The sequence below is a fragment of the Heliangelus exortis genome, chromosome 8, assembly GCF_036169615.1.
Source record: "Heliangelus exortis chromosome 8, bHelExo1.hap1, whole genome shotgun sequence".
Classification (NCBI taxonomy): Eukaryota; Metazoa; Chordata; class Aves; order Apodiformes; family Trochilidae; genus Heliangelus; species Heliangelus exortis.
Genome location: NC_092429.1, coordinates 22930064 through 22953414, shown reverse-complemented (window position 1 = coordinate 22953414; position 23351 = coordinate 22930064). Strand labels below are relative to the sequence as shown.

The 23351-nt window shown below is 39.3% G+C and overlaps 3 protein-coding genes across 6 annotated transcripts in view; 1 reads left to right on the top strand and 2 right to left on the bottom strand.

Moving 5' to 3' along the window:
• Positions 1-6668, top strand: part of CFH (complement factor H) — a 34884-nt gene extending 28216 nt beyond the window's left edge. For both annotated transcript variants that reach the window (XM_071751054.1, XM_071751055.1), the window contains 8 exons: positions 1289-1495; positions 2089-2265; positions 2895-3071; positions 3213-3389; positions 4601-4783; positions 5506-5706; positions 5985-6179; positions 6322-6668. In XM_071751054.1, coding sequence (XP_071607155.1) covers positions 1289-1495; positions 2089-2265; positions 2895-3071; positions 3213-3389; positions 4601-4783; positions 5506-5706; positions 5985-6179; positions 6322-6335 — 1331 coding nt within the window. In that variant the 3' untranslated portion in view covers positions 6336-6668. The remainder of the gene's footprint in view (positions 1-1288; positions 1496-2088; positions 2266-2894; positions 3072-3212; positions 3390-4600; positions 4784-5505; positions 5707-5984; positions 6180-6321) is intronic.
• LOC139799257 (coagulation factor XIII B chain-like) lies at positions 547-20532 on the bottom strand. Of its 3 annotated transcripts, none has more exons than XM_071751058.1 (12): positions 20391-20532; positions 18863-19063; positions 17438-17623; positions 16896-17072; positions 16549-16725; positions 14796-14975; positions 14384-14476; positions 13531-13713; positions 12096-12299; positions 11440-11622; positions 10459-10700; positions 547-564 (listed from the first exon to the last, which is right to left on the bottom strand). In XM_071751058.1, the coding sequence occupies exons 1-11, from the start codon at positions 20467-20469 to the stop codon at positions 10489-10491; spliced, it is 1875 nt and encodes a 624-aa protein (XP_071607159.1). In that variant the 5' UTR covers positions 20470-20532; the 3' UTR covers positions 547-564; positions 10459-10488. The 3 variants fall into 3 exon arrangements, with proteins under 3 accessions (XP_071607159.1, XP_071607157.1, XP_071607160.1); XM_071751056.1 differs by lacking the exon at positions 547-564 and adding an exon at positions 7723-8419; XM_071751059.1 differs by lacking the exon at positions 547-564 and adding an exon at positions 7723-8419 and having other exon boundaries at positions 14796-14918.
• A 1089-nt stretch (positions 20533-21621) lies between these two features.
• ASPM (assembly factor for spindle microtubules) overlaps positions 21622-23351 on the bottom strand; it is a 30260-nt gene continuing 28530 nt past the window's right edge. The window contains exons 27-29 of the mRNA XM_071751053.1: positions 23133-23309; positions 22035-22207; positions 21622-21955 (exon numbers count right to left, since the gene is read on the bottom strand). Coding sequence (XP_071607154.1) covers positions 21850-21955; positions 22035-22207; positions 23133-23309 — 456 coding nt within the window. The 3' untranslated portion in view covers positions 21622-21849. The remainder of the gene's footprint in view (positions 21956-22034; positions 22208-23132; positions 23310-23351) is intronic.

Here is a 23351-nt window from a genome sequence, read left to right as displayed (position 1 = left end):
TATTTATTATGAAGGTGTTAAGACACTGGCACAGGTTGCCCAGAGAGGCTGTGAATGCCCCATCCCTGGAAGTGTTCAAGGCCAGATTGGATGGGGCCTTGAGCAACCTGATCTAGTGGGAGGTGTCCCTGCCCATGGAAGAGGGATTGGATCTAGATCATCTTTAAAGTCCCTTTCAGCCCTAGTCACTCTATGATTCTGTGATTATTTCTTTTTTAATTGTAATAGTAGCAATCTTTGGTTTTTTCCATTTTTACTCTTTCTTGATTTTTCTCCTTTTCTGTTTCCGGCCTCTTCCTGTAATAGGAATATCAGTGATATGGTCATTTGTTCTAAGAAATTATGAGTAATCTGTAATCCAATGGTTAAAATTCTGTAATCAGAAGTTCACTAAGACATAGAATAAAGTGTTTTCAGAAATTAGTAGGAGACAGATGAGCACAGGACAAATGAGGATTCAGCTGGTGACTGACGTGTACAGCATGCCAACCATGTCTGTCTTTCTAAGCTGCAAAATTCTGATGCTGTGTGTTCTTCTTTTGCTTTGCCTGTGAGTCTCCATTTCTGCTGGTAAATGGTAGACATAGAGGAGAAAAAAAAATTCTTAAGTTTTTTATAAAAGAGCTCTTACTGAACTAAAATTCCCAACTGCTGAACTGCTATTTTTATTGTAGTTAGATCTTTTGTATTTTGAAATTCAGTGCAAACACAAAAAACCCTAATTTATGAATAACTAAAAATGTACATAAGATATAATTAAAGTCCACCCACTCTACAATAGCATAGGAGAAGATAGCATTGGGACAGCCCTGACTCACAGGGGGGTTGCAGGAAGTACATTAGAATACTTTGCAGGTTGTATTATCTTTTCCATTTTCATAATATCACAAAACCCACCAGAACTTTGATACAGCTTTATTAATGGTGGAAAAATGTAATGGTTAACATTTTAGAAACTTACTTTCAGTATCACAAAACAAGATAATGTCTCCTGTGTTTCTCTGCCTATGAAATTTTCCCTGTTCTTGATGGTAAACTGTAGCAGTATCTCCTTGGTATGAACTGGGAAATGGCTTTAGTCTGGTTCAAAGGAAAAGCCAGAAACCCCATGTAGGAGAGAAAGGAGAGAGAAGTTTTGGTTTGTGTGTCTCAGATATTTCTTCATCTTTCTTTCAAGCCATTTAATTTATGTTGGGATCACTATTTTTTCTCAGTTTTAGGCAGCATATATCATTCATATATTGATTGTCTTGCATCATTTTTTATCTGTGTTTTCTGTATTTTATAGAAAGACCCTGTTCACCACCACAGCCCATAGAATGTGCTGATACTCCCAGGCTGGAAAATCCAAACTTAAAAATTCAAAAAGAAGGGGAAACAATTTATCTGGCAGGTGCTAGATTGAAGTATTTTTCTCGTCCTGGATACACCTTAGATGGGCCATCAGAGATAACTTGCTCTCAGGGAAAATGGACTTCAGCTCCTATATGCTTGGGTAATATCAAAAGATACTTTTTTTAAGTGCATTTAACAATTAAACTGGAAGACTTCTGAACTGGAGGTTGACTACTTATAGCCAATAACTCCCTATTTTTCTGTCGAATTTTATTGTCCTTTGTTGATGTCTTCATCCTGATCAGATGCAAGGCTGATTTTTTGAATGCAGCTTAAGTTTTAAATATTTTTTTTTATTCTTGCAATCTTTGTTCAGTTTTTATCTCTGCCAGGTTAGTCCTGGGCACATCATCCTAATCCAAGGATCTGTTGTCTACAGAGCCTATTAGTGACTAGGAGCTGCTTTGGTGCTTCACTGGTGGGACACACTTCAATGTAGTGAGGAACAGAAACTTTATCAACATTTTTCAGCAATGTTAGAAAGAGGATTTAAATATTTCAGTGACTGAAGGCCATTATTATTTAGGGGAATGGTTATTTAATCTTACATATGCTATCTTTTATATGAAATCCACAGTCAGTAGAGGACTATGCTGATGTTAGAAAAAGCTCTAAAGCATCTGTTTGGTGGAAATAGCACAATAACTAAGTGTATCCCATTAGCACAAGCATTAACTTTCTGTATCTTTTCAGAAATGCCATGTGGAAGTATTCCAAAAGTTTCCCATGCTCAAATTGAAGGCAGGAACAAGAAAATTTATGAGCCTGGTGAGACAATTCGTTACCAGTGTGACTCAGGGTTCCTGATTGTTGGTCCCCCTGAAATTATTTGCAGGGAAGGAAACTGGACAGCACCACCTTATTGTGAAGGTATCAGTTCTACTTCTGAGTCATCTATGAACCTTCTTAGTGATTCATGTTGGGAATTAAAATAACATCAAGTCAGGCATGCAGGTGAATCAGGTCAATAGAGCCAAAAGCTGTCTTGCTTTGAATGGCCTACTACAACACCAATTTTTCTGGCTTCTGAGAAAAAACAAGCAGAGTAGCTGAACAAAGCAAGAAGCTGAAACTTAGTCCACTGCTGAAATAAAGCAAAGAAAATTATGGGGGAATGGATGCTGGCTGCAGTGAGGGAAATAACTGGTACAATATTGGATCTTAATTTCACATACTAAGAAAGTAGGTTTCTGGAAGTTACCTTCAAATCATGAAGAAATCACTTCAGTCTCCAGCCCCTTGGAACACAATGCTTCAGCTGATCACAATTCCTTCAGCTGATCTCTGCAACTCCTCTTCTCTTTTTAGTAACTCCAGATAAAAATATTGTGTGGCAAAGCACTGCAGAATAAAGACTATAATTTCTTTTCTACTTGTAGGAAAAGATCTGCCTTACATAAGCCAGTTTTGCTCACCAGGAACAAAGCTGATCTGGAATGCACTATCCTCTGGTTGTCCTATTACTGCACCACTGTTCCTAAATGAACTTCTCTTTTCAGATGTAAGGTGTGGAGCTGCACCTGAGATCCCCAATGCTTATATTACAAGCATTCAAAAGGAGTGGTACCTACCTGGTGCCAGAGTCCAGTATGAATGTGAAAGCAATTTTCAAATGATGGGTGGACATTATGTCACTTGTACAAATGGAGACTGGTCACAAGCACCAACCTGCAGAGGTAGCAACCTGTGTTTTCATCCTTTCTTTTAGCATTGAGGGAACTGTTTGTTTACCTAAATACTCTAAAGACTTTACCTTTTTTTTACTTTTGTTTTCTTTGTGTACCTGCAAATGTGACTGCAGCAGTGTCTCTTTTCAGATGTGACATGTGAACCTCCTCCAGAAATTGCTGGTGGTAAAGTTCAAGGTGTTAAAAAGTCAAGGTATTTGCCTGGGCAGAGTGCTCAGTATCAGTGCTGGCAAGGTTTTAAGATGAGTGGGACTTCCACTGTAACGTGTCAGAATGGGACCTGGACAGAGCTGCCAAAGTGCAAAGGTAATTTCTCTCCCTCTTCATACATTCACCTCTCAGTGAGACTGCCTCAGAAGCTGGCTCAGTGAGATTGACTTCTCCAGTCAGTGCACAAACACAACACATCTGGCACACTCAGGAAAAAGCTGTTTTCTCAGGTAAATTCATCTATTCAGATGAGTTGGTCAGCTGAGTGACTCAGGTGGCTTCACTTGAGGGGGACCTGCCTGGAAAACCACCCCAAGGCTGAGACGAGTTGCTGGCCTCAGTTAATTTTGAGGTGCAGCCTTTGGATGTTGTAGTGTCTGCTTGCTGTGCCTGCCTGATGAGAGGAGGGTGAGAGATTTTGCTGTCTGTCTTGGAGAACAGAGCCCAGGGCTTGCCTGCTATTTGACATCCAGACAGTGAAGGTGATGGATTGCTGTACTCAATGCCATGGAGTCAAAGCAACTGTTCAAGCTGAGGTGTGAGCCAGTACCTGTGTACTCTGTTGGTACCTCCTACAGTTTCATGAGTGCACTGAATAATCTCATTGGTTTTCATCAGACAGAGAGAAAGTTTCAGCACATGAACCAATGCAGCAGCATTTGACTCAAACATCACTCAGCTGGGAGCAGAAAGGGATGCAGAACCAGCAGATGAACTAAAAGCAGGCTCCATATTGTGGCTCAAGGCCACAAGACAGAGTCCAAAGAGTGGAATCTGGGTATTCTCTAAAGATTTCCCAATACAAAGCCCATTGGAAGGCCAGGCTTGGAAGCAGTGGGGTGCTTTAGTAAGTATAAAAAGTCTGTGAGGCAGCTTGAGAATTAGTATGTGTGAACTGCCTGGTGGCCCTAAGTGTCCCACAGATCCCAAGGGATCAGTGACAGCCGTAATCATTTCAGTTGGATCAACTTTCCTCACTGCTTTCCTCAGGCAGTGCCAGTTGGATGGAGCTGTCAGGTTCTTCTGCAGAAAGAGGTGGGCCAAACACTACACTGTTGTGCAGGATGAGAGGAAGCCCTGCGGGCAGCTGCAGGCACTTCAGCTGTGGACAAATGGGGTGCACTGGTGGCTGTGAGTCCGAGCAGTGGAGAAATGAGCCAGTCTTCCTCTTTTTCATGGGATGGGTCTGTGGTTTTCTCTTCCATGTTTCTCAGAGTGCCAAAGTACTGACTAGAAGTATTTGTGGCCAGGTCTTCATTGCAATTAAACTTGCATGGCTTTCACTCTGATTGTGAATTTTCTTTCAGGGAAAGGTGGGAAATGTGGCCCACCTCCAGTTATTGAAAATGGAGACATTCTTTCCTTCCCCATTCAAGAATATCAACAAGGTGCAACTGTGGAATACAAATGCCCAAGTCTCTATGTCCTGGAAGGATCTCAGTCTATTACCTGCATTGATGGGCAGTGGTCAAGCCCCCCAGTTTGCCTGGGTAGGTTGAAGCATGTGCTGGGTGATCAAAGGCTGTGTGACTGCTCCTGTTTTCTCTTTCTCAGATTCCACGGGCATCACTTGTGCAGCAGCACTTGTCCTGGGGCTGTGATGCTGGCAGCACAGGGCAGTACAGCAAGGAGTCCTTTTTTTGTCCAGGAGTTTCTTCTTCACATCAGCTTATGTAGTCCCCTCTGCTGCCTTGCTGTCTCTCACCAAAATGGATTTGGGAGGAGGGCATTTTGGCTGACCCCCCCTGTGTGAGGGGACCTTCAGCACTTTGCAGGACTCTCAAATGCTCCCCAGCTGGGGACAGTGCTACTGTCAGCAGGGAGGATGGGTCTGAGTGTGTGGCAGTGCTGGGGAAATGTGGGGGTGCAACCCTGGCATGGCCAGGAGGAAACAATCATGGAGAAGTGCTGGGAATAGGCAAAGGAAAGATCTCAAAAAAGACACAGGGAGTTCATTGGTACCTGGTGACTTCTCCCACCTGTGTGACTGTCAGAGTGAAAAGGCTTCTCCATAGCTCTGTGTGGGGTGTCAGCCATGGTCTGTGTTCCCTTTAGGTTGGATGTGAATGTCTCTCAGGACATAAGTAACAGACAGAGCAAAGAACTGGAAGTGGTTTGTAATGCAGAGAACTTCTGTAGACACCAGGGGGACAAAAGTTACCCGTGGTGCATCTGAATCAAGTTATGAAACTCTTCTCTTTCCTTTTCCAAGTGGCCTGTACAGCATCTGAAGAAGACATGAGCAGAAACAATATTCAGCTGAAATGGATTGCAAGGAAAAAGTTGTATTCCACATCGGGTGACTTCATTGAATTCCGGTGTAAAAGAGGGCACCTGGAGGACCCAGCCTCTTCTCCCTTCAGAGCACAGTGTGTGGCAGGGACATTGGCATATCCACTATGCAAGCCAGGCAGTAAGTCACCTACACTGTGTTCTTGTATTTTTAGTGCTAAAGCCAAGGGTAAAGACTTCAGCTTTCATGGGGAAGCACCTGGGGAGGAGCGAGGGTGTGAGAGCATCCTGTAAGCTTTAGGCATTGTGGGGCAGTGCCCTAAGGAGCTGTTACCTGTCATTCCTGAGCTGGAAAGGCTGATGGGGAAGGGCTCTCAGGGGCTTGTACTAACAATTTCAGAGCATCTGTTGTCCAACTTAAGTTCTACAGGCAAGTAATGCAAATTCTTTTTTTTCCAGAGAACTGTACACTTGATGTGTCGACCATGGAAACAAACCATATCCAACTAAAGTCATCAAGATGGGAGGCACTCACCTACCAGACTGGGGATTACATTGTCTTTGAGTGCAAATGGTTTTACAGGCAAGCTTCACACCCTGAGACATTTAGAGCCAAGTGCCTGGATGGAGTGATAGAATATCCAATATGTGAACGTAAGTGCTCAGTGCTGAGGACATGATGGGGCTGGAGGAGGCAGCTTTTCTGAAGCTCTCCATCCAACCCCTCTGAGGAACCTCTGTGGTATGTCAGGCTTGGTGTTCATGTCTTTTCCCCTTTGTTCCTCTTGCACTGCAGGTTCATTTGGGTAATTAGGTTCATTTGGCACAACGGAGCCCAGCTGTGGAGATGGAAGATCCCTCAGCTGACCCAGTACTCTGAGCTCAATTTTTTTCCTGGCATTTCCCATTTTGCTTTGCTTTATTTTCAACTTAGCCAATGTTCTCTCTTGGAATTTGTTATTGTTCTTCTTTTCATTTTTTTTTTATAAATGCATTTCCATTTGGTAAATGTGTTTACATTTTATCCATCAAAATGACTGTCCTATATTGATCTCACTGTTATTTTTATTAGCTATTGTGTCCTGAAATAGGCTGGCTTTGGTGGCACACTGAGCCAAGAATTAAAGCCCACAGGTAATTTGATCATCAGCAAGTAGAGTGTTTGGCCTGTCTGTTGCTAGCTGCTTCTCCATGTGCTTGCCTGGAAGTGCCCTGGGCTCATGGATGGGGGAACTGCTCTGATGGGCTGATCAGGCTGAGCAAGTGAGTGGAGTCTCCTGTAAGAAACCCAAGGAATTTCACAGACCCTGTTTTTATGGGGGACTTGAGCCTATCTGGTATTTGCTGATAGAGCAAGGTGTCAAGATGTAAGTAACTGAGACTTCTGGATGGAGACAGGAAGGACTTCTTGGTTCAAGACCTGGAATGGGACCTACCATCCTTTAATTTTCTAGGAGAGTTTGTGATGGTGCCTTGATGGAGCCAGGACCAACTTGATTTTTTGGTAGCTGATCCAATGATAACATTGGAGCTGCTGTATGGGAACAGATAACACATTTGTGCAGCATTGATGCCATGCTGGGGGGAGTAAAGGTTGAGGGAGTGGTCTTACTGCCTCTCAACTATTGGGCTTTGTAGAAATGCAGGTTTTATTTTGCTGTTCTTCTAAGATTTTTTGAAAGCCATTGTGGGTAGTTCACCTGACACTGAGCAGTGAGAGGCAATTTTGCATTGGCCTTTGGTGCCTTCGTCTCAGAGGGGTTTTTTTCTTTAACCTTACATAGTTCCACTATGGTCATGAAAACTAAACCAGCATGCTGTATTTGTATAAAATCAAAGGAGTCTATCTCAATATTCATGCAGGATATTAATATGGGTTGATTTCACACTGTGGAAATGAAGGAAGAAATATTTCTGTTGTTCCTTTTGCTGTATGATAAGGGAGATTTCACAACAGCTAAATATTTGCTTTGGCAGCTCCATAACCAAATAACTGGATTTATTTTTTTATTACAAGAAAATGTGAAGAGAACAAAGGCAAGCTGACTCCTTGAACACAGACAGGTCTTCTGTTGCAGGGACCTGCAGCTCAAGACCAGATAAATTCATGCTGTAACAGGAGGCTCCAAAGGGGGGGTGCATGGAGGGAAGATGATCCATTGGGGGTGTGGGAAGAAAATTTAGAACTGCTGTTTATATTAATTTTTTGTCAAAAAAAAAAAAAAAAAAAAAGTTTTACTTGTATTTAATGTTCAAATTTGACAGTGGCAATTTCTCAAACAGACCCTCACAAAATAGCTCAAAGAGGTTCTTTGAAAAGAAAGTGCAGACGTATGAAAACACATAAGCAAATGACAAGAAAATGGCAGAGCTGACACTTCTGCTCCTACTGTGAACTCTTTATCAGCCACATTATGACATTAAACATCTCACTAATTGCACTTGACAAGAAGTCTATAAAAAAAATTGTAAAAAGGCTATTTGAAATATGGATTTAATCTATTATTGTAACTATGAATTTTGCTCTTAAATAGCTTTAATAGCTATAATAATAGCTCTTTAATAGCTTTAAGCTATTAGCTAATACTATAAGTTATTTTAAAATAAGCATTTCAAACACAAACCTCTACAATTGTTTCAGTAAAACTTTAAGTCATAGGATACTCAGTCCAGTACTTTATAAAATTTCACTAAAGATTGAGAGCCACTATTTGAGTATAAAGCTGAGATGATCTGAGTGATGCTGATTTTCTTGAAAACAGATGTGCTTCCACCATCTGGGAAACAGGACTGCCACCTCCTTTTGATAATGGAAGGAAATATCACTATATCACTGTCTTCTCCTTGAAAGAATATACAGTGCCTCCAACAGTGGAATTTGGATATCTCTATTTCTGTGAAATTAAGGAAAATAATGTTGTCAGATAAAATACTGGCCAGTGGAGAGACCTATTACTTAGGTCATTGAGGATATGGATTCTGTAAAATAAGATGCAAACAGAAATACAGATAAGATGATAGAACCAGAAAGATACAGAAAAGGTACTTACATTTTTTAACATAAAGTGCCTTTCAGCTGCAGCCCCCAAACCTAAACAAACCCCCATGGGAAAAGGTGAACAATTTTCTGTGAAGAGCAGCATTGTACCCTGATCACTATTTTTACTGAGCAAGCAGGCCAAGAGAGAGGGAGCTTCACAAGCTGTTTGTTGCCTCACATGTGCCATGATCTTAGGCAGTGCCTAAGCAACAGATGCTCTCTGTTATTCCCCACTAACTTCCAAGCACAGATGAAGAAGGGAGACTTTAAGGTCTGAAGAAAAAAACAGGGTAAGTTTAATGAAGCAGTAGCAGCAAATTACAAATGTAGATACAATTATGTAAATATGAAACTCATCCTCCTGAGTTGGTAATTACTTCCCAACCAGAAAAGTCCCAGACTGGACTGGGCACCACTGGGGGATGCTGAAGTTCAGAGTCACAGTTCACAACAGTCTCAGGCCAACCAGGCTGGTCCTGCTTGGGAAGGCAGAACTTGACCTCTCTTGGTGAATGAGTGAGGAAACTCATCTTCTCCAGTGAGGAAACAAGGAGCAAGCAGCTGGAGCAGCAGACAGACCTCACCCCAGCCAGCACAGCAGGCAGAGAAGCTCCAGAGGGCTTTCTTTGGAGCCATTTTATACTGAGCACCATGGGAAGGAACACTGTGATTTGGGTCTCTCTGGAACACTCTCCTCCCATGGGCTCAGCTGCCACATCCCCAGCCTGGCAGCTGCTGGTGGTGTCCAGGCAGGGTTTTTTCTATCCTGGTCTTCTCAAACCAGGACAACATGACAAATCGTGAATATTTAAAAAAAATAATAATTATTGACAATTATTAAATTGTCAATATACTATAATTTTAAATAAAGCCATTAATATTTCATTCATTATTGTAACCCATTCTTCTTCTTCTTTATTTTTTTTTTTTAATATATAATCAAAGAATATTATATTTTGTCTGTTTCCAAGTAGGGAATTCTATTACTTACTAAAGTAAAAAATTGAGGGAGAGGAGTTGCTTGGATTATCCTTTGATAATCTAATGCTTAATTCTATTACTACAGAAGAAGAGAGGATTTAAATAGCTGGGTTTTTTTCATACCTGCTGATCTGGCATGCATTCTCTCTAGATACAGAGAGAAACAACACTAAACTGTAACAAATCTGAAAAATGCAAATGCTTTTGCTTACTGTGGGGCCCAAGGCTGCTTTACCTATGAACATCACAGCCCCAGCACTGCATTGCCAAGGGCAGTGCCACAGCAAAGCTGCTGCAGAAGCTCTCAAGGAGCACAGCCAAGTCTCTGAGATCCCTAAACCCCCCTCCCTCCTCTGGATGTGCACATGATGCTGGACATCCACCTGTGAGCACAGATTACAGAAATGAAGACAGAATCTTTTTGATGAGCACTGAGGCACAGAATGCATCAAGTACTTCAGCTTCATTTGGGGCTGCTGTCACTGAGTCCCCTACCCCGTTCAGTGACAGCTCACCTTTTTCTTTTTTATTGTTTTAGTGCTAGTGTAGCAATAGAATTATCTTCCTGTGACCCTTGACATGCCTTCCAGGTGTCACTGCAGGTGAACTTGTTTTCTGAATATTCCATATATGCCATGGACAGCACTTTGGGGGCTCCTCATGACTCTTTGCTCAAGTCTTTGAAATTGCAATGCATCCTCAAGTCAATCGCTGTACAAAACTCCATCTTAAATTTCCCATGTGTGTGCCACTACTGCATTTTCTGCTGCATTCCCAGTCCTCATCCCACAAAACACCTTCACTTCCCTCCCAATAATGCACTAACCACTCACGTCTAAACTGTCTGTAATTATCTTGAAAATATGAGGCCTTAATTCAGCTGTTGATACCAGATAAAGAACATGTACATACCTTTCCTAGAGGCTTTCCTGAAGTCCATACTTAATTCCTTCTTTCAACACACCTTGGATACATCAGCTGTCCTCTCCTACACTGCACTTGAAATAAAGTTGTACCAGATTCTGCTCCAAAATGGTTTGGTTTGCAGTAAAATCCAACATAATCCCCGTGGTAAAAGTAAACTTGATTCTCATAGAAGCCTTGCAACAGCACATTATTAGTCTCCATTTCTTCTTTTGACAAAGTACATGGCTCTAAAGAAGAGAGACATAATTGCTGTTGAAAAACTAATTCTTTTTGAAACCCCATCATTTTGACTAATCTGTACTAAAACTGTAGATTATTTCCCATTCTCTGAATATATTATACATGATATCACTGCATTTTTGGATACTGCAGACATGTCATATTTAAGAAAAGAAAAAATAATAAGCCAGAGAAGCTTCTACTTGCTTCTATTAAAACTTCCATATCTAACTGAAAAAACCCCTGAAGTTCAGATCTGAAATTCTGGTTGACAAGACTTTATTTATAAATTCTAAATATCTGAGTTTAGAGAGAGTTGGGGTTGCTCAGCTTGCAGAAGGGAAGGCTCCACAGAAAACTTAGCCATTTCAATAATTAATTAGTTAATTAATAATAAATAATTAATGGGAGTTTGTAAGAAAGATGGAGACAGGATTTTTAATAGAGCCTGTAGTGATACCACAAGGGGTAATGGTTAAACTCAAATAAGGCAGATTCAAGACAGATACAAGGACTAAATTCTTTTATCATGAGGGTATTGAAACACTAAAAGAGGTTGCCCAGAGATGGTGGATGCCCCATCCCCAGAAACATCCAAAGTCAGCTTGGATGGGGCTCTGAGCAACTTGGTCTATGGGTCTCTGCTCATTGCAGGGGACTGGAATAATTGACCTTTAAAAGTCCTTTCCTACCCAGACTATTCCACAATTCTTTGAATTATAGAGAGAATTATCTTACCACACCTACCTATACAAACTGGTGGTGAAGTCCACTGTCCTTCAGAACAGGAGATCCTCTCAGATCCTTCCAAAAAATGATACTCAGAGCAAGTATACTGGACTGAAGAACCACTTTCATACTGGGTCAGGGCTGGGAGAGTCAGAGCTCCATTTGCAATTGAAGGTGGAGAATCACATTTTTCTGCAGGAGCTGGAATAAAATTAAAATATTTGGGAAAGATTCAGCTTCAGAAACTAAAAACCCAGCAGCTTTAAATGCCTGTCAGCAGTAGATATCTTTCTTTCCATTCTCATGCAGTGTATTGTCTTTCTGTTTCATGACATCTCAGATCAGAACTCAACCTCCTCAGTTGTAACTCTAAGAAATCTCTTGTGTGCATTTAATGGTCTTGAGCAATCTTTTGACAGAGCTTTGAGCATCCTGGGCTTGGAGAAGAGCTCCTCACTCTTTCTCTATCAAAGGAAGGTGTTTTGGTTTTCCATGCTTGGATGTATTTAGCAGCAGAGCTTCCCTGTGCAAGGATACCTGCACACATCTGTATTGTTGGATCCTAAATGCCTGTTATATGCCAAAGATCCTAGGCCTGCACTGCTAAAGCAAATTGTTTCTGAACAGCTCTGAGACTGATTAATTAAAAAGGCAATTTAAAAGTAATGTTTTACCTTGAATAATGCATTTTGGATATTTCAGTCTGCCCTGGTTACACTCTGTCCTGCCAGGAGATGGAATGGCAGTCTCAAGAAAACTGTATCCCTGTTTACATTCAAACTCCACGAGATCACCATGTAGGAAAATTAATTCTTCCTGTCTCCATTTCAGCTCTATGTTGTTTTCATTCATATCACTTATATTAAGAGCACATGGTTCTAGGAAAAAAAAAAACAAACCATAAAACAATAAAAAGCAACCTTAAGTGATTTCTTAGTTTCCTTTCGTAGCAGTCAGGAAAGAGAATCTGATAGTTCTAAAATGTTTTCAAATCTAGCAAGAAAAAAGAACTCTGGATGTATAAAAAAGAATGCAAATGTAAAGAAATGGGGTGAAATAATAGAAAAAAGTGGGGAAAAAAAAAAAAAAAAGCCTAACTTGGGAACAAGAAAACACACAGCAGAGAAACTGTTATAATAATAAATTTCTGCAAGTTCCACAAGAATCATAGACATTGATATGGATGTTCTGCTGAAATTAACTCTAAGAGGTGTGTGCTCTTTCTGGTCTTATTAGCCCAAGGTTGAAGAGAAATCTCAGAAAGCATGGAAAGGACAATGTGGTTATTTGGATGCTCAGGAAAAAATAATGCTCAGAGGAAATAAGTTTTCATTATTTCAAAGGATTTGTTAAATTTAAGAATGTTAATCTGCACCTTTCAGTCCAAGTGAGGTACATTTTATTAACTTAGAGATGAGTAAACCCGAACTGGTTCTCTCTTTGCATTTTCACAAATTAAAAACTTTTCAGTCAATTTAACAAAGAATGCCAGTAAAATAGAATCATTTCATTACAGGAAGGAGGAAAAGATAAAGAAACAACTCTTGTAGGTCACCAGAAATAGAATTCTTTATGGGAGCTCTATGCACTGTTTTGAACTGCATACCTAAGAGCAAGACAAAAATTAGAAGGTCCAGAATTATATTATAAAGACACATTATGGAAAACAAGGCTGAAGGTTTAAAAATGAAAGTCTAAGTCGTTGCATTGCTTGTTAATCATGTCTAAAAGCCATTTTGGCAATGGCTGCAGTCATTCCTTCTACACATCTATTGAAGGACAGGAATAAAAATTCACTAAATGGAGAGCATAGGAGAAAGAAATTAGAGAATCCTCCTAAGAACTAGGGATAGCTTTGTTCTAGAATAGCTCTCTCAGGAAAACTGAGAACTCTTTTTAATTGTGTGTTTGTAAGAACAGGCCAGAGGATACTCAGCTGAAGTGGCCTGGGTGTATTTGATTTTGGTTCATCCTCATGCTTCTGGAATCTCAAAATCTGGAATTTATTCAAATGAAAGAGAAAAGGTGGTCACCAACAAATTTTCTAGAGGTTCTTTCCAGTTTTATCTTTCTATATTAGATATGCCAAAGCTTTCTTGCAAGACTCACCTAAGCAAGTTGGTTGTTCTGTCCAGTTTCCTTGCACACAGAAAACAGTACTAGGTCCATCCAAGAAGTGGTAATGCTGACACCCATATTCTACTGAGGAACCATTTTTGTAGCTTGTCCATAATGGATCAATAAAAAAACCATTTTTAATCACAGGTGGAGAGGTACAGTCCTGCTGCATTTCTAACAGGAAGTAGGGAGATAGGGAATTACATATTTAAAACAACTCAAACACCAGTGAAAGTATCAGACTAATAATAGAGTGAGGAAAAAATTACATTCAAATAAAACACAAACCAATATAATTTCTTTTTTTGAATGTTGTTTTCAGAAACTTTCTGCTTGCCTTTCTGAATTGCAGACAGGCATTCAATTTTCCTCTGCTCTCCTCATCTATGTCTGCTCTTTACTCTTGCTGGTTTACACTCAATATAGATCAGTTCTTTATCTGTAATAAGAAGGTCTTTGTTGCTTGAAATGTTTAGCTCACATATGGTTCAAACTAAAGAAAAGAAACCTCACTATTAATCAGCAAAGGATCAGCAAAATGCTCATGAATGTGCATGTTCAGGCAATATTAACAGCAATAGTACAAATGTCTGAAGGTAACTGCTAATGTATGACATAAAATTATCAATGCAGCACAGGCTTATAGGTGTAATTTATAATAACTAGAAATAAGCAACAATGGCCCTTTATTCAGACTGCTACAATGGCACCTGCAGCACAAGCAGACATTTTCAAGAGTAAGGAACTGTATTACAGCAGAAGAATAAAGAAAAAGTCACAAAAAACCTAGAATAGCATTGTAGAGTATTGAAATTAATTTTAAATAGAAAAAGTGTTCACCTACTCATGTCTTCATTGCCATACGTTTTGCTTGTCCTTATTGCTCCATCTGCCTTGTGTGATGGTGGTGCCTCAGGTTCCCATTTATCCATAGTTCCTGTAACAATAGTAGAAACTTAGAGCCAATTTTCTTACAAATAACTCATTGTCCAATACTGAAACAGACACTGATGCATGGTAAGAGGCAATAAAATCAGTACCACAGAGAACTACCCAACACAGACATCAGCTGTGCCATCCTCTCTCTTGCTGAGTGAACAACAGATGTTTGCAAACTCTGCAACACTTTCCCTCTGGATCATTTTCACAGCAGAGGGGATAAACAACTTCCCAGCTCTGGAAGCTGAGACTCTCCAAAAAATTAAGGAATTGTTTGAAAAATAGTCTCTGTTGTCAGTCTTCACAAAAGTACCAACCAATACAAACAGGGGGTGATGTCCACTTTCCATTCACACATTGGATTTCTTCAGATCCTCTTCTTTCAAAGGTACTCTGACACTGTACATGAACTTTGTCTCCATTATGATAGGTTTTTCTGGCTGCAATGACATGGGCATGAGGAGGAAGTGGTGGTGGAGGACATTTATTTTTTACATCTGAAAGTAAAATTTAAAAACTTGTTTTCTCACTGATCAAAGCCATGGACAGAGGTAATACTGCTATACAGCATGCAAACTTATGTGGATTGGGTTGATCAAGAGTAATTGCTTGCTCTCATTTTCTTAACAAAAGGTGATTCTACATACAACAGATATAAAATAGAGATAAGACTGCACTGCTATAAACAAATTTGGAATTTTCCCACATAGACTTAATAAAATGTTTTTTCAAAGAATTTCAGGAAATTGAGATTTGCTATGCCCTTAATTCTAATGCTACAGAAGCAGCAATAATCACAGCCCATTTCCTATCACCAAATGAAGTTTATGATTTTTGTAGCCTCAAAACTCTATTTAGGTCATGATTTGTCCTGAGCACCCTACTTTCTCTGCACTCACCCCAAAATTACTGCTGAATCATCAGGTAAATACAGGTCTGGGGTCCTAACACATGCCATTTACTGAGAGATACTTGAACATTTTAAACACTACTGTATAGTCTAAGAAAAGAAGAGGGATTTCATGTTTCTTCTCAATTACATAGTTTTCTACAAGGTTAGCTACAAAGGAATTACAAAACATTACTTTACTGAAAACTGCACATGAGGCATCTATATTTTTAAGGGCTAGATTATTTTTTTTTTTATGTCAAGCACCCTCCACACAATGGTTACTGAATTTCCTTTAGAAAACATACACCATAAGAAAAAATCCACTAAAAATATATTGGATAAGAATACCGCAGATTAAGCTCACACTAATAAAAATGATTGATTGTCTCATCTTCTGTCACCAACACTTTGCATCCTCTGTATATAAAGGAGAGAATTTGTTACCATGAGGCACTAAGATCTAAAGCTGAGAAGAAATCCTCATGAAGAGGACAATATCCAGATGAGACAGTGACTCACAGCCATCACGTTGGGCAATGCTATAAGTTCTCAGCTAACCTAAACGTTGATTTGTAATGTTTTCTGCTGGATACTGTACCTCAGTCTGGTTCACTAGACATTGCATTCTTTTAATATTTTATTTTCTAAGAATCTCCTTCATCCCTCAATGCCTGGGGAGGCTACAGAAATGGCTGAAGGTGTCTTTCTGTCCTCACGAGGGGAATTAATTTTTCATTAATTAGGCTGAAAAAGTACATTTTATTGAGGCTCTAAAACTCTGGAAAATATCACAATCCCCAGGCTCAGCAGGAATTCCTTACAAGTTTTATTTTTGATACCTCTCAAGAGGCATGTTCTCACCTCATAAGGTAGGATGATTAAATAATCTTGATTAAACTTCCATGTGAATTGAACATGGTTTAACTTGAGCTTCTGGGGCTGAACAACTTCCCTGTGGCTGTTGATTCCTGTTTCTCCAGGATACAACATGGGCAAGAGTCAGTACCTGCTCTATTTCTAGAGTTCACTGAAATCTAATTCCAACTAAAATTCCCTCCCTCTGTGCCTTTCAGTCAACGTTTGATTTCTACTGATGCTGTGAACTGGTACAAAAAGCATGTCATGCAAGAAGGTGTTCACCAAAAATTTAACATTATAAAACTATAAAAATAAGGTACCTTCACACAATGGTGGGTCTGGATGCCATCCAAAATAATAACATTGAATTAGGTCAAATTCACTAACAGAATAATTTTCCTCACAGAAAAAGTGAACCACATCTCCCTCTTCATAGATTTTCTTCACGGGACTGAAACCTCCGTGGGCCATTGCACTTAAAGAGGAGCAAGTTATTTCTAGGAAGAAAACACACAGCAGTGAAAAACAGTTGAGGAAGGATCCCTCCCCCCCCCAAAAAAAAAAAAAAAAAAAAAAATTTATTAAACAAGCCTTTTTATAAATTTTTGTTTACTTGTAGAAAAAAAATCACATTTCAAAGGGGAAAATTTTCCAGTCTATTACATACTGGTGCAGCTTGGAGTAAGGGACCAGCCATGTGTTAGACACACTGCTTCTCCTGTAGCATTTCCTCCTGCTGTGTAATATCCCTCATCACATCTGTACTGCAGGGTTTCATTCAGTCGAAACTCTTGCTGGGCTGTGAAGTAGCTGCCATGATGTAAATTGGGTACTTGACACAACTCTGAAATAAATAAAGCATATGCATAATATTATTTGCTCTTCTCAACTCGTTAATCTTAAAAATTCCTTAGAAACAACTTCAAAACATACAAGGCAAAAATCTTAGGAAATTACGAGCAAATTAAAATGAGCAAATTATGAGCAAATTAAAATTTAAAATTTAATTTTAGTTAAAACTAAAACACAAGTTTTGCAGTCATCATTTTGGAAAAAAACTTGGATGGCAATCAATTTATTTGAACCAATGTGATTTCCTCTGTACTGATTCGTTCCACATTTAAGTTTATAGAAATTCACAAAGCTATCTGACAACTTCCCAGCTGAATTGCAGGGCAGACTATAAAGGAGAAAAATGCAGAATCCTACTGATTCCTTTAGTGCAGCTTGGCTGGGAGGACCATCCTTCTGGCTGACATTGTAGTGTATCTTCAGTACCACCACTGGGAGTGTGGTAGCCTGGATTACAGTTGTATTGCAGTTTCTCAAATATTTTGAAGTAGTTTTCTGTACCATAAAAAAAGCCATTTTCCAAAAGAGGCTTGTTACACTTTTCTAAAATAAAAGAGACACCTTGGTTAGAAAGACTCGATGGGATATTTTTATTCTATGATAAATAAAGGGAATTTTTAGCTGCTCTGACCTAATCTTGTTTCCTTGACCTGCTGAAGAAACTCTGCTGCACCCATCAAACAACATCTCAAACTGATGGTAATGACATGGACCACTGCAACCATCTAGAGATAGGGAGGCACTAGAGGATATTAATCTGGGGCAAACCCATCTATTAGTTTTCCAAAAATAAACAGATATGGTAAATGCCCTTAAAATATGTATCACTGTAAAAACATTCCATATGTTGTATGACAGGCTTGAGAGGTGGGCCCGTGCCAATCTCATGAAGTTCAATAAGGCCAAGTGTAAGGTCCTGCACTTGGGGATGAACACAGGTTAGGCAGAGAATGGACTGAGAACAGCCCTGAGGAGAAGGACTTCAGGGTGTTTGTTGATAAGAAGCTCAACATGAGCCAGCAACATCCCCTTGCAGCCCAGAAAGCCAACAGTGCTCTGAGCTGCATCAAAACCTGTGCAGGAAGCAGGACAAAAGAGGGAATTCTCCCCATCTGCTCTGCTCTCCCAAGACCCCATCTGGAGTAGTGTGTCCAGCTCTGGAGCCCTCAGCACAAGAAGGACACGTGGAGCTGTTAGAATTAGTCCAGAGGAGGCCATGAAGATGCTCAGAGGGCTGGAGCAGCTCTCCTCTGAGCACAGGTTGAGAGAACTGGGGCTGTTCAGCCTGAAGAAGAGAAAGCTCTGAGAAAACCTTAATAGCAGCCTTACAGTGCCTTAAAGGCAACAAGAAAGCTGGGGAGGGACTTTTCATAGGGTGCATAGTGACAGGACAAGGGGTAATGGCTTTAAATGGGAAGAGGGCAGACTGAGGTTACCCATTAGAAATTCTATAGAGTAAGGGAGGTGAGACACTGGCACAGGGTGCCCAGGGAGGCTGTGGCTGCCCCATCCCTGGCAGTGTTCAAGGCCAGGCTGGATGGGACTTCAGCAACCTGGTCTGATGGAAGGAACTAAAAGGTCTTTAAGGTCCCTTCCACCCCAAACCATTCTATTATTATGATATAACCATACATAGTTTGTTATAGGACTGGTTTCACCTTGTCCCAACTTAGACATTTTATCCCTCCTCTTATGCAACTTCTGTTCCTGTGTGTTCAAGGAAATCCTGCTAGAAAAGTTTTTTGCTAGAAGCAATAATGTGATTTTTAAAAGGTAACTCACTGTAGCACTGTGGCACTGGAGACCATCCCTCTGCTGTACACGTGATTCTTCCTTCCTGAGTGCCCATCTCAGTTGTGTAACCAACCAAACAAGAATAAGAAAGTTTTTTATCCTTACGCATAGGGAAATAGAAACTTTTGAAATTATAATAGTATTGGGCAATCTGTCCATTTTCTACATGTGGCAAATCACAAGGCTTATCTGCAAAACAAGAGAAGTACATTTCTCACTAAAAATCTCAGCTCAGGCATGAACTTGCTTTCTGCATTCATTTCTTTGCTATCTGCTGCATTGATGTAGCCTTTCAAACAAGGGGAATGAAATTCTGAGCACCTACTCAGATCCTGAAGGATCTTGTAAGACTCACCAGAATTAAGACAGGAGAGACTGCCAAGAGGCAATATGGGAACTTAACTTGCTGGAGGAATTTAAGAAGTCAGTGGAAAAGAAAGAAGAAAAGCAGAACTGCAACTAAAACAACCCTAATAAACCAGTAAGAGGAGGGAACCATTGAAAGGAATTGTTCTGAATATGACATGAAGTTATTAAAAAAAAAACAAACCCAAAAAACAATAGTGTTTGTATTGCTTATTCCTTGGTTATCCTTTGTGTCTTAAAATTCTCTAAATAGCATTACAAGGAAATCTCACATGAATCGAGTTTTAAATTGCAATTGGGAAGAATTTTCCCCCAAGCTGGCACTGCTGGACTAATCCCATACATGTTAGAACCAAAATAACTAAGGATTGCTCTATCAAGCAGTGTCACTCAAATTTACTGCATTTACTAGAATTTTAAAAAGAAATTTATAGTAATAAAAAGAAATAGTTGCTACCTACATACCTTTTGTTTGACTTTCCAAAGTTTATCAAAGTACTTTCAACTGCTTTGAATAAGGACAAAACTCCAGTGAAGAGATGGGAAGTTGCAACAAATATGTTGGAGTTAAACACACACATTAGGTACAAAATTAAATGCAAAAAAGAGACACTTTTTCACTTCATGGGGTGCATGCTCATATACAGTGCACAGCTTTGTGAACTTGCATTTCAAGTGGTATGTAAAATACATAAACCCAGGAATTATTAAGCAATATTGAAAGTAGAAATAAAAAATGTGGAACCACCCCAGCCGAGCTTCTGTAGGTTCCATTTAAGTTCCACTCTCACTCTGTGGTAAGCCAAAAGATTTCAGTCACCAAGGTACTTCAATATATAAAATGCTTTAATGAAACAAAATTCCATTTTCATAAGTGCCTAAAACTGTTAAGATACATTTCAAAAGAAACACTCTTTCTGAATAAAACTCTGAACCTTTTAATAATATAGCTTTGAAGCTTTGTTATGAATCCACAGCCCTGAGTTTCAGTGACAGCTGAATAATGATCAGCATTCTCACAACAAAATTACATTCAAAAAGCAGTGTTTACTCCTGGCAAAGATATGAAAGACATTGCATTTAAGTCACCTGTACCACATGTTCTAGATTTAATGTACATTCAAATAACAAGTGAATTCAGTGTGTTTACCTTCTGCAAAGAGTTTGCCTGAATACATCATAAATAGGAAGAAGCTTTTAAGTCTCATCTTCATTACCATCTCCTCCATCAACAGTTTCCCCCAGCTGTGAAAACTCCCTAAGTAATACTTTTGTAAATGATTAACTGGATTGTCAAAGGTATTCACAAATTCCTTAGTGTTCATGGCATTTTGTAACAAGTTATTTTGCTGCAAACACTATTTTCATTTATTTTAGTTTTCCAACTATGCTACCACGAGACTTGCAGAATTCTATTTCCATTTGGCATACACATCACACCAGTTTAGAGGACAGAATTTATCATTTGACAGGGAAACAAGGCAACAAGCTTATGGAACAATTTAAACTGGCTGAACTCTGTTCCCCTCTGAAGCTCCTGTGCCACAAGTTTAAAGGGCATTCTGTTATCAGATCATTTACCTTGGCTGAAATAAGAGGAAATGGAAAATTTCCCCTCTCCCAGCACAGCCCCATAGAACCAGTCAGTTGTAGTCTATATATTATTAATTCTGCAGGCTTTTACATTAAGAACACAGACACTGCTATTATGTATCTGTTGGGCTTTGTTGTATGCACCCAGCCTCTCTGGAGCCTTTTCTGAAAACAATCAAAAAAACCCCAAAACTCATTTCCAATGCATTGTCACCTAACTGCCTATGGGCTGCTTGGCATTGTGTTCCCCCATTGGGAGGAATAATCTCTAAATGTTGAAGCAAGAGGGTATAATTTTACTGTTTTCATTTCCTTGACCTACTCTAAGAATAAGCATCTCCAGGGCACAAGAAAAAAGAAATCAAGGGTAATGCTGTGATGAACACAGGGGAAATGCATACTTGCATGTAACAGCTCACCTGATAGAAGAAAGCACTCACAAATCACCTCTCAAAATATCAGCTCAGCATTTCTCAATTCTCAAAATTTCTCATTTCTCAAAAACATCCCATTGTTCCATCATCATCTTCTTTTAAAAAATAAGAATTAAAAAAATTTCCTATAGTCACACACATGTTCCTTCAAAGCCAAGCTCTCTAGAAACAGTCACCAGTACTGAAATCCAGACTCTGCCTCCCTTCCTATCTACCCCACTCCAGATCAGACACCACAACTGCCCCACAAAACCAGCTGTTTTAATAGAATTCTACAATATTTAATCAGAGTGAGGAACACCATGGTGTTTGTAAGATTCACAAATACATAATAACAATGCACCACTTCACTAGTGAAATTTCCAGGACTTATGATTTTATTGTACAATTGGTTTTGGTCATGGTACAAAATTGTATTTCAAAAGCTGTACACAATACAAAAATATTACAGAAACATTAAACTGCAATTTGAAAAGTTATTGTCAAGGGTAGATTGATTAATTGCTTTCTTTAAAAAAAACATTTAGCTCTCTACTACATACATTATGTACAAATTAGAGTTTCATATACATAATATACATTTCAGTTGCAGGAAATACCAAGTGTATCCATCACCATCAGAATTGCTTGCAGAGGATCAACTATTTCTTGCATGTTGTCTTTTCTCAAAACCCAATCTGGTTTAATTCTGTGGAAACATTAGTGGTTTGTCAGGAAAATATTATATTGCCACAGCAAAAACAGGCAACTAATTTTTAAGCTCTTACCTTGAAACAGTTTTTATTCTCAGAGGAGTTACAGGAATAGAGGAAGTTCCACTTAAGAAGGTGCTTGCTTTCAGCTTCACAAGTGTTCTTTCTGCATCCATTTTGTGTTTCCGAGCTGTAAGTTTATAAAGGCTTTGAATGCAAGGAACAGCTCTTGGAATGCTTCGGATTTCCTGAGGAGAGGAGAAAACAGCACTCTCTTAATACTCCAAGTTCAAAAGCAACTTAAATCAAGAAATCCATTTTATTCACTGAAAATGGAATATTTATCATTTATGCTGAACAATACCATTGTAAAACCAGTGTATCTACAAACCAGTGGTTTAATGCTTTCAAAGTAACTCAGCAACTGGCATGCAACTCAAGGTCTCAGAAAATCAAGCCCTGACAAGTCAGATTTTGTTAATTTCTCTCTAAAACCAATTTTCACACACTGGTTGGTACAGAGAGACAAATTAGTGCTTGCATCCCTCATTACAGCAACAAAAGAATAATGCAGTAGTCAGAGGTGCAGGATAAATTAAGTGCTTGTACCCAGACAAAGAGTGAATTTATAAGACAAAACCCAAACTCCCCTAATAACCTCAGTAGAGATTCTAGCAATAGGCATGAATAAAGGAAATTTCTTTCTGAAACAGGCTATGACTGTCACAATAGAGTATGGCACCACAAAGCCATGGACAATTACAGTGCCAGTTGTTACTGACAACAGAGATCTTCATTTTAGCTGAAAAACAGTAATAAGCTTTCAGAAATGGAAAAAAAGTGGCAACTAAAGTATATCTAATGCTAAGCAATTCAGAGAAAGCCATTAAAACCCTGAAAGTACAAACTGCAATAACATAATCTTGCAAGGATTGCAAGAACAAAACCTCAGTGTCTTATTGAAAGCTCCAGGTGACCAGAGAATCCAACCACAAAATGATGAGTGCTTTCACAATCCAGAAATGCATTTTAAAAAAAATTAAGTTTAGTTATAATTAGCATCACAGTCATAATAGGTAGAGAATGAGAGAAAAAAAAAATACAAACTTCACCCAAACATGCATGAAAAGCACATAAAACCAAGTTATTAAAACCCAAAGATTTATGTCTTACCAAAGCTCTTTTTGAGTCCTTTGAAAGGATGGCCAACAAACAACAGGTCTTGGTGAAAATGCTTCCTCCTTTCTCTGAAACTTTGTCCCCAGCCTTTCCTCTGTACATCTGCAGTAGGTCTAGTAGTGTATCTATAGAATTTCCTACTTCATAAACTGCTTGAGTAGTTCTTTCATACTGTTGTACAAGAAAGAGACAAGACAGATATGTAGAAAGACC